Source organism: Hemitrygon akajei, unplaced genomic scaffold, assembly GCF_048418815.1.
Source record: "Hemitrygon akajei unplaced genomic scaffold, sHemAka1.3 Scf000075, whole genome shotgun sequence".
Classification (NCBI taxonomy): Eukaryota; Metazoa; Chordata; class Chondrichthyes; order Myliobatiformes; family Dasyatidae; genus Hemitrygon; species Hemitrygon akajei.
Window position 1 is genome coordinate 2,439,903 of NW_027331961.1, and position 11,315 is coordinate 2,451,217.

General features: G+C 43.4%; 1 protein-coding gene across 1 annotated transcript in view; it reads left to right on the top strand.

The window, feature by feature from the left end:
* Nucleotides 1-11,315, top strand: part of LOC140722354 (NACHT, LRR and PYD domains-containing protein 3-like) — a 75,384-nt gene that overhangs the window by 19,443 nt on the left and 44,626 nt on the right. The window contains exons 4-5 of the mRNA XM_073037118.1: nt 5,697-5,793; nt 8,605-8,771. Of these exons, the coding sequence (XP_072893219.1) occupies nt 5,697-5,793; nt 8,605-8,771 (264 nt within the window). The remainder of the gene's footprint in view (nt 1-5,696; nt 5,794-8,604; nt 8,772-11,315) is intronic.

Consider the following 11,315-nt stretch of genomic DNA (forward strand, 5'->3'; position numbering starts at 1 on the left):
GAATGTAGATGGTTCTAACGAATGGAGGCCTGTGACGAGTGGGATGTGAGTGTCAGTGTTGAGATCTCTGTAATTTACTATTCATGCCATTGATTTGTATATGAATGTACATGGCTACACAGAGTATTATGTATCGTTGTGTTCACCCTACTGTAGTAAATATATTATCAAGCTGGAGAGGGTGCAGAAGAGATTGCTGAAGATGTTGCCTGGACTAGAGGGCCGAGTCATAGGAAGCATTTGGCTGAGCTGGATCTTTAGTCCAGATGAGAATGAGGGTGACAGTGTAGGAGTTCATGAAATCAAGATGGGATATAAATAATGAGGTTGGTCGTGGCATTTTCCCCAGGATTCAAGATTCAAAAATGTTTGATGTCATTCTAGTACACAAGTGTAAAAGAGAACAAAATAATTCATACTCTGGATCCAAAGCAAGACAGAAAAAAAAATGATTGAGACCACAATAATAAACAAAACACAATGTATGATAGATTAAAACAATTGATTGTCCGTCCATAAAGTGACGTTAATCACAGGAGTGTCTGGACATATGAGACTGACATTGATACTTCTTCTGCATGTGCCTTGCGCGTTACACGCTTGGGCGATCATGGCTCTCCACATCCGGTGACTCCTCACAGCGTCAATGATATCCCGCACACTGAGATCTGTTAGTTCTTCCACAGTCTCCATATATTTTCTTCTTTGTCTTCCTCTTCCGCGTTTCCCAGGCATAGGGCCTTGCAATGTAAGGCATTCTATTTCTCCCTTTCCGATGACATGGTCCAGGAATTTAAGTTTCCTCTCATTTAATGTTCTCATTAAAGATCTTTTTGCATGAGCACATTGGAGTACCGTCTCATTAGTTACCCTATCTCTGTATGATATTTTCAGCATTCTTCTAAAAAAAAACACATTTCTGTTGCTTCTAAGTTTTCTTGGAGTTCAGGTGTTACAGTCCATGTTTCGGAAACATACAGCAAGATTGACCAGATGTAACACTTTAGTAGCCTAAGCCTTGTTTTCATAGAAATGTGTCTGTTGGTAAAAATGGGTTTCATTTTTTGGAAACACGAGTGAATCTGCAGATGCTGGAAATAAATAAAAACACAAAATGCTGGCAGAACTCAGCAGACCAGACAGCATCTATGGGAGGAGGTAGAATGATGAAGGGTTTCGGCCCGAAACGTCGTCACTACCTCCTCCCATAGATGTTGTCTGGCCTGCTGAGTTCTGCCAGCATTTTGTGTTTTTATTCATTTTTTGGACGTTGGTTTTGGCAATGGCAATTCTTCTTTTTATTTCTACTTTACTTCTAGCATCTTGTGATATAAAGCTACCAAGGTAATTAAAACCGATCTTTTGTTCAATCTCTTGGTTACCGATGGACAATTGGCAGTTGGGAGTATCCTGCCCTTTTTATATTTCCATATATGTGTTTTTTTTTACCGTTGATGGTTACACCAAAATCTGCACTTGTTTGTACTAATTTGTCTAGGAGGATTTGTAAGTCCTCTGCAGCACTTGCTATTAGGGGGATATCATCTGCATATCTTATATTGTTGATGCAAACACCTCCAATTTTTATCCCATCTGGGTCTTCTATTTCTCTGAGAATCATTTCAGTATAGATATTAAATAATTCCGGTGAGGCAACGCATCTCTAACTCCCCTTTGAATTTTAGTCTAACTGTTTATATTATCATCAATTTTTACAGCCACTGTTTGATTCCAATATAAATTTTGAATAAGTTACTGGTCCCTTCCGTCAATGTTTAGTTAAGTGAGAATTTGAAATCGTTTTTCATGTTACACTTTGTCGAATGCTTTAGTGAAATCAATAAAAAATAAAAAGACATCATTTTGACACTCAATTTCCCTTTCTGAAAGCATTCGTAGTATGAAAATTGCGTTCCTTGTTCCTCTATCCTCCATAAGCCCATATTGCAGTTCAGAAGTTTCTGGCCTTAACTTGTTTTTAATTCGACTCAGAACAATTATCAAGAAAATCTTTATTATGTGACTCATCAGACTGATTATTCTATAATTTTCGCAGTCAATAGTTCCAGGAATTTTAGGCAGAATTATAAATACTGATTTCAAGAGATCATCAGGCAATACACCAGACTCATATATGCCATTAAACTCTTCAAAATGAATATCCATGCCCAGATCTTCTGGGGCTTGTATCATTTCCACTGAAAGTTCATCAGGTCCAGAGACATGGTCAACTTTTGCCCCTTTTCCACTTAACTCTCACATGGTTAGCTTGCTCACCAGTGTGGAATAGGCCTTCACATACACCTTTCATAGGATTTATCTTATCACCAATGTTTTCCAAATTTAGCCCATTCTCTGAACTTCCACACACTTCTTTATTTTTGAGCAAGTCATTAATTCTATCTTCAGGACCCTTCATTCTATTAGTTTTTAGTTTAACATCTGCAAGTGATCCCTCTTTGTCAAAACAACACTTTTGGTTCTGTCTCTCCAAATCACCTCCTTGAATAACATCAGCGAGTTGTTTACCTTCAAATTCCAAAACAAACTGTAATTGATGCACAGGCACCTTGTTAACAAGCCATTGTTCCTTCAGCCTGGTTACTGCTTCTAAAACCAATCCAGACATTAAATTTTCTTTATTCAACTTAGGAACAACACCTTTCCCTTCTCCTTCAATAATATTCACATCACCAGCTTTCATCTCCTCACTAACTTTTAACACACCTTCTAATAAAAACAACAGAGAATTCTCACTTTCCACTGGTACCAACGTTAATCCTTTCTTCAGTAAACCAAGTCCATCTTATCCAAAAGGACGGCATTCCTTTTCAACTAAATCAGACACCTCAGACTTTTTCTGAGCTTCAACAGTAGGTTCAGTATCCTGTGACTCCACAGGTACTTCAACAACCTGAACACAAGCAAACGAGACATCTGCCTCTTCTAGGCTTCCAATACCAGTCCCCTTTTCAAATTCTAAGTTCCCCTGATCCTCCCAGTTACTTTCTGGGCAACTCCCATCCGGAGTAAACTCAACCCTGCGGGTTAAAGCAACTTCATCTGCTAACCCAGCAGACTCCTTCAAAGTAATGGCATCCTTTTCATCTAGGTCTGCCCTTATATCATTATCGGGAACACATTTAAATTTTTCAACTTCTTCAAACAGTTCTGTCAAGCCAGACAGATCATCCGTGTCCAACCCTGGACCTTCTAACTGCCTCATCTGTTTCTCATCCTTACTCTGTTCCTCTATAAATTCCCTCTTGGCTAAGGGTAAATCTACCTCCTCTCCTTTACCTTCTTTCACCTCCCTATTCTCCGCTTTACCATCCCCTAACCCCTCTAGATACAGGGTCGGTGAAAACGTCTCAGCCAAATCAGCAGTGAACTCATTTAAACTGTCTTCTTTCTCAGCCGCCTTTCTCGACATGCTGCGAGTGATTGCGCATGCGGGATAGATCTGAGAATCTAGGGGTGGGTCCTCAGCCCTCACAGGCTTGCTTGTCAGATTCACTGCTGAACACACGTCACCACCTGCTAAATCATTACCAAGAAGGACGTCCACGCCTTCTCTCGGTAATTCTGACCGCACCCCTACTTCAACAGGTCCAGATACCAGGCCACATTTTAAAATGATCTTGTGCAAAGGTACAGCTTCTGGCCCTTTTCCTATGCCTCTTAATACCACCTCTCCAGTTTCAGGACCGAAATCTAGCACCTTACTTAGGATCAATGACTGGTCATCCCCAGTATCCCTCCAGATTCTCACTGGAACTGGGGTTTCTGCTTCTTCCACAGACACCGTCCCTTCCGAAATAAATTTCTGACGGCCCTCTTGTACTCTATCTACCTTTGCCTTCCTCGTTAATCTGCTGATCGACTCAATACACCCTGTAGGGATTGCTGTTTTCCCTTTTCCTGTCTCCTTCTTCAGAGCAAAGCACTTAGATGCAATATGACCAACCTTTCCACAATTATAACAGGTCCAGCCAGGAACCTTCCTGCCAGCCTGCTTGTCTTCCTCCTTACCTTTACCACTAGCTCCCAGCTTATTCTCTACCTTAGCCGGTGGACTTTCTCTACCGTCTCTACTGCCTTTCCGGTAACTCTTTTTTGGGGGAAACTTTGTCTTGTGGGTTAGGGCATATTCATCAGCTAACCTGGCAAATTCCGTTATAGACTTATTCGATTTCTCATTCAGATACGTCCGGATATTATCCAAAACACAACCTTTAAATTCTTCAAACAGAATTAACTCTCTTAAACGACAGAAATCCTCCTCCACCCATTCTGCAGCGCACCAGCGATCCAAGAGCACACCCTTCTTGTAGGCAAACTCTGTATACGTCTGATTCCACAGTTTCTTTAAATCTCTGAACTTCTGTCTATACGCTTCAGGTACCAACTCGTAGGCCCGAAGGATAGCCTGTTTTACTTCCTCATAATCCTCAGACTCTTCCATGGACAATGCCGCATATGCCCGTTGAACCTTTCCTTTTAATACACTTTGTAACAATGCCACCCACTGATCTCTGGGCCACTTCTGATTCACGGCCACCTTTTCAAAATGCAAGAAGTAACTATCCACAAGTGTGTCGTGTGGAAATTGTAAAAATGTGGAATTACCATGAACTGCAGCAACATGCCCTTGATCCCATTGGCTATTGCAATCTGCAGTGGTATACTTACCCTCGAATATATCGTCGCGTTGGCCTCTGCTGAGAACAGACCATTTATAAAGCAAAATATCCCAACTTTGCATTTTATTCAGTCCTCACTAGCACATGTCAACCCATAATTTACATTGACATACCTTGGCCTCATCAAGTACTTTTCTGCTAATTACATTGTCAGAACCTGTGAACGTGACATTAGCAGAGGTGGAAATTCAAAGTTATGTTCCCATGGATGTTGTGCATGGGACTTCAGCAAAGCCTTCGACAAGGTGTCACATGACAGCTTGGTCTCGGTGATCAGGTCCCATGCTGTCCGGAGAGAGCAAATTGGATGTATTCAAAATTAGCTTCAAGGTAGCAAGCAAAGAGTGCTGGTTGAAGGGTTCTCCTCGCAATGGAGGCGAGTAATTAGCGGTGTGCCGTGAGGCTACAAGTTGGGACCTTTGATATTCGTTATTTTATAGCAATGATTTGATGCGGTTGCACAAGGATTACTTGACTGGTAATTTTGCAGAATGCACAACATTAGTAGTTGCTGTTCACAGAGAAGATTATCGTAGCATCTAGGGGATCTAAATGGACAGGGGCTGGTAAAGAGATTGCAAACCCAATCTGATCAGCAGCGGATTCATGCAGATGTTGGGGATCATGTGGAGGAAACAGCCAGAGGAAGTGGATGAGGCAGGTGCAGTTGCATAATTCAAAAAGCAGTTGGGGTGTGTAGATGGAGTGAAGAAGCCAGAAGGGAGATGGCCCCATCACAGGAAATTGTGACCATCTCAGTGGGCACTGTGGTTGGCATTGTCTCATTGGGCTGAACGCTCTGAATTCGGATTTTATTGATCTGAGACTCTGTCAGCAGATGCGCCAGGTATCAGTGGACAGATATGGTATGGAAGTGGTTACTAACAGGGAATGTTTGGTCCCCATGCCAAATGCTACAGGGGATGGAAATACTGTCATATTTGCAAAGTAGTCGTACTCTCTGACTCACTGTCTGCTTGTTGTGAAATTTAGAGCCTCACCAGCAGGTGGAGTTGTCCTGCAGAGCGACCAAAGGGTAAACAAGACGACGCCAATCAACAATCGCCAGTCAGAATCAGAATGGACAAAGGTATGATCACAGGGATCTTTGAATTAAACTTTTGTCGCGTTTGTACACAATAGTTCAGATGAAAAAAAAACTGACAGAGGTGTTAACAGGGCATAGAAAAGTTTCATCAAGCAGTGTCATTTATCCCACTGCTAAAGCGGCCTTGAGTAATTGATCAACCCAACAGTTCCAGCGCAGGGACCTGACACCAGTAATGGTCGAATCACTCCGCTCATCATACAAAGCTTCAGCTGAGTGAAAGGAGCAGGGGCTCCTGAATCAGCTGGTCGTGAGTGAAACACAGAATGTGACAGCGATCTTGTCGTTTATGTGAATGTTCAGGGTCAGGGTCCGTTTCACCTCCAGACAGGCCCTGATATGTAAGACATCTTCAACTTTCATTTATAAAATTCAGAAGCAGATGATAGGAGCATCTCCGGGATTTCCGAGATTCTATGATAACACAACATTTCAGGTTTTGGAAGGAAAGCTACCAACTCCCCCCTGGTTTTTCTTGCCTGCTACGCAAAGGAGGAGGGGTGTCACCGAAATCTGTTTTCTGTAGCGGAGTGGAGATCATTGCCGGTGCTGGGAATGGCTGAGGATCAGGAGGCAGCTCATTGTAGATACATTTGTGATCTGCTTCGGAGTTTTAACACCCCAGTGAATGTCTGGGCTGTGGAGAAATGGTGAACCTGAGTATCTAAATATTTCCCTCTTGATATGATCTTCTATCTGAATTTAAATTCCCAGGATCTTGGCTGGGAAACCCGGCATAACCAATGACCAAATGTCTGTGTCACCTGTAGACATTGTGATTGTGCTCAAATCTGAGATTCCAGCTGGAATAAAAACGATGCTCCAGCCTGGAAACGGGTCCTTCAGCCCATATAATTCATGCTGATCTAAATGTCCCATTTTCCTGCAGTTTTCCCAAATTTCCCGAGTAAACTTCTTCTCCCCTTTTCCTGCCCACATGCTCTCAATTTTGTAATTTTATTTGTGTTTGCGGCCTCCTCTGGATGCATGTAATTTATACCCATCAGCCACCACGTGAAAAAATGCCCCTTTGGTCCCTTTTAAATCTCTTCCCTCGAGTCTCAGACTCCCCTACCCGGGCAAAAAGACTGTGACCATCTACCCTATCTGCACCCCTGATTACTGTGTGTGTGTGCGCGCGCGCGATCAGCCTTCAAGCTCCTGAGCTCCAGGGCAAGCTGTCCCAGCCCAACCATATAACACAAAAAACAACACCCTAGTCCAGTACTGTAGTGTTCATTCTTCACTTCACACTTTCCAGCTTCATCACCTCCATCCTATAGATTAGCAACTGCAACTACACACAAAGCTCTATAACCAAGACTTTGCCAATGACATGCATAGTTGTTACATGATGATCAGCAGGTGGGGGATAAGATGGGAACCAGGGGAGAGGACAGCATAGATCTCAAGGGAATGGTCAGCCTGCGACCCAGGGGACCGGACGACGTGCGTCTCAAGGGAATGGTCAGTCTGTGACCAAGGAGACTGGAGAAAGCAACTCCAGTCCGCTTGTCCAGTCTCCAGCCCCTCGTGCGACAAAGCAACTGGAGAATGTGTGATCCAGCAGACTGGACCACGTGTAATCCCGTTGTTGGTCTTTGTGTGACACAGACTACTGGACAGTTAGTGACCGAGGGAGATTTTAGCTTGTGGAAGATAATCACAGTGATATTTCCCAGTATCACCGGACACCGGTGCATTATGATCCCGTGGTCATCCGTGCGTTCAACTGCTGTGATTAGTATTACTGTGCTTATCGTGCTATTTTACTGGGAGTAAATGTGTCCAGTCACCGGCTTATCGGGATGGTCACCTGACAGGATGTACGGGTCACATTAACCAGCACAGTTTCACTCCAAATCTGGTCACAACACAGAGGGAAAAAAAGTAAACACACAACAACTACACTAAACTACACACCTATCTAGGACTGCATAAAGTGCACAAAACAGTGCAGACATTACAATAAATTATATACATGACAATAGGGCAGTAAGGTGTCAGGCCAGGCACTGGGTATTGAGGAGTCTGATAGCTTGGGGGAAGAAACTGTTACATAGTCTGGCCGTGAGATCCCGAATGCTTTGGTGCATTTTCCCAGATGGCAGGAGGAAGAAGAGATCGTATGAGGGGTGCATGGATCCTTTATAATGTTGCTGGCTTTACGGATGCAGCGTGTGGTGTGAATGTCCGTAATGGTGGGAAGAGAGACCCCGATGGTCTTCTCAGCTGACCTCACTATACGCTGCAGGGTCTTGCGATCTGAGATGGTGCAATTTCCGAACCAGGCAGTGGTGCAGCTGCTCAGGATGCTCTCAATACAACCCCTATAGAATGTGATGAGGATGGGGGGTGGGAGATGGACTTTTCTCAGCCTTCGCAGAAAGTGGAGACACTGCTGGGCTTTCTTTGCTATGGAGCTGGTGTTGAGGGACCAGGTGAGATTCTCCGCGAGATGAACACCAAGAAATTTGTTTTATTCACATTCAGAGACAGGCTGTTGGCTCTGCACCAGTCCGTTAGCTGCTGCACCTCCTCTCTGTAAGCTGACTCGTCGTTCTTGCTGTGTGTTGCAGCACAGTCGTGGGTCAGCAGAGTGAACAGCAGTGGTCTGTGCACACAGCCGTAGGGGGACTCAATGCTCAGTGTGATGGTGTTGGAGATGGAGAATTAATCCAGTTTTGTATCTGTAGGCAGGTTCAAGACACGGTTTTTTGTTGAGTTGGGTGAGAGCGGTGGAGACGAGGGATATCTGAGTTCAAGCCTACATTTTCCTTTTTATATTCACAGAGCCTGAGTTTACAATCTCCGACCTCCTGGCACAGGGGGAGGAATATCGACTGTACCAACTGACAAAGTTCTACAGAGACAGACTCAAACAAGCAATTGAAGAAAAGGTTGAGAGACTCGGTTGGATGTTGACAAAGGAGGGACATTTCAGTAGAGAAGAAAATGAGGTGAGTGCAGTTCGTGTATTGTCACTGATCTGCTGGTATCAGAGGGAATAGTGATCAACATTAATCTCCTGCACGTTTTAGGAGATCGACTTGGGAATGGAGACTTTGATCTCTGACTTGTCTCTCGCAGATCTGGTTTCAGTTGTTAAGGTGGGGAGCACTGGGAACTGCAGGTTTAGCATCACCTTTTCTTGTATCACCTGCTGTATTTATCAGTGTGAAGTAAGAGCAGTGGCTGCATATCTGGACTTCCAAAAGGCATTCGGTCTGAAACTAATTTCAAATCTTGGCTGCACCGTCGGGTAGCTTCACCTCATCTCATTAATCCAGGATGAGTATTAAACTGTCAATTGGGCCAACCGGCTTCACTGCGGTACCTGAGGGAGGGAAACCAGCTAACCACAGCTTGTCTTGGTTCCGTGAGTTCCCAAACAATGTGTGGCAGACTTGTCATAGTCACAGCAAAGTACAGTGCAGAAACAGGCCTTTTGGCCCATCTATTCCATGCCAGACTACAGAATCTACTTATTCCCATTGACCTGCACCGGGCCATGGCGCTCTATACGCTCATCACGCATGCATCTGTTCAGAATTCTCTTAACCACTTGCACTACTTGCCCTGCTAGCTAGTTTCGCACTCTCACCACCCTCTGAGTAAACCGGTTTCACTTTTGTACCCTTTGAACTTTTCACCTTTCACCCTTTGGTGATAACCTCTTGTTGTAGTACCTCTTTACCTCAGTACAAAATGCCTGCTTGCATTTATCCTATCTATATCCCAATGTAATTGTGTACACTTCTATCAAATCTCCGCTCAGTCTTTCATGCTCCAATGAATAAAGTCCTAATCAGTTAACTCTTTTCTTATAACTTAGGTCTTCCAGTCCAGGTAACATCCTTGTAATGTTTTTTCTGCACTCTTTCAAACTTATTTCCATCTATCCTGCAGGTAGGTGTGCAGAACTGCACATAATATTCAAATTAGGCCTCTCCAACGTCTTATACAACATCATATCGTACACGATATTTTCAATTACCAAGGATAATGCGCTGAGAAACTTACTTTCAGAGCCTATCAACATTTGCTGCCACTTTCAATGGCTTATGTACCTGTATTCCCAGATGACTTTGTTCTACCGGTCTCTCAGTAAGATCTACCCTGATTGGTCCATCCAAAATGCTACATCTTCTACCTGTCTGCATTAAATTGCATCGGCCCCTTTTAAACCCATTCTCCGGTTGGTCCAGATCTCACTGCAAGCTCGTGTAGTCTTCCACTTGGTCCACTGCACCTTCCAAATGTTGGAGTCATCAGCAAATTTGCTGATGCTCTTAACCATAATTTCATCCAGATCATTGATATAGATGACAAACAACAACAGGCACAGCACCGATCCCCCTGACACTGCACGAGATACAGGCGCCAATCAGAAATGCAACAGTCTATAGTGACACTCCGGATTCTTTCCAAAAAGTTAGTGTCTAATCCAGTTTACTACTTTATCTTGAATGCTAAGCAACTGAATCTTCTAGACCAACCTCCTATATGGGACCTTGCTAAATATTGTGCTGAAGTCCATGTAGACAATATCCACAACCTTGCCTTCATCAACATTCCTGGTAACTTCCTCGAAAAACTCTGAGATTGAATAGATGTGAAAGATCACGCACAAAGCTGATATCGTATGACCACAAACATCAATAGTTTGATCTAAAAGTGCAGAAGAAAGCACAAAACATAAATCTGCTGACTGGCTGATATCTCATGATCCCAAAAAATCAACAGGTTGTCCTGAAAGGGAAGGGGCAAACAGAAAAAAATCTGCTAACTTGCTGAATATCTGACTAATGAGAGACAGGGACACACCATTTCAGGTCACTCTCCTTGGAGCTCACAAACAGTGATTGTCTTGTCCTAGATCTGACCTATTCAGCCATGAGTTGTATTAGAAAATCAAGTGTGTTACACCCGTGAGTAACTCTGTTCTCGTTGGGATTCATTGGCGCTGTCTGAAATGAATCACACAGGCATTATCCAAAGGCAAGAATCTGTAAATATGATGCTGATCTATAAATTCATCATCTGGAGACGTCTGCTTTACTGGTTAAATTTCTTTCACAACTGTAACTCCTCTGATCAGGGGATCAGAATATGCAGGTGCGGTTTGGTCAGTGCTTGTTCTTATATTCTGATCCTCTCGAAGTGAATGCTGGCATTGTATTTGCCTTTCCGAACACAGACTCAAACTGCACGGAATCCTGCACCAGGTCTCCAGAGACTCTGTACAACTCCGATTTCTGAATTTTCTCCCAGATTCAAAAATAGTCTACGTCTTCATTATTTATGCTAAAGTATATGGCCATGTACCTCACTATACTACATTCCAATTGCCACTGATGTGTCCATTTTTTCATCGGTCTATGTGGGGCACCTGGTCAAAGGTCCTTGGGAAGTCCAAGTAAACAACTTGCACTAACTCTCCGTTGTCAACCCAGCATGCTGTTCTCTCAAACAATTTCAACGGTTCTGTCAGGCAAGATTCC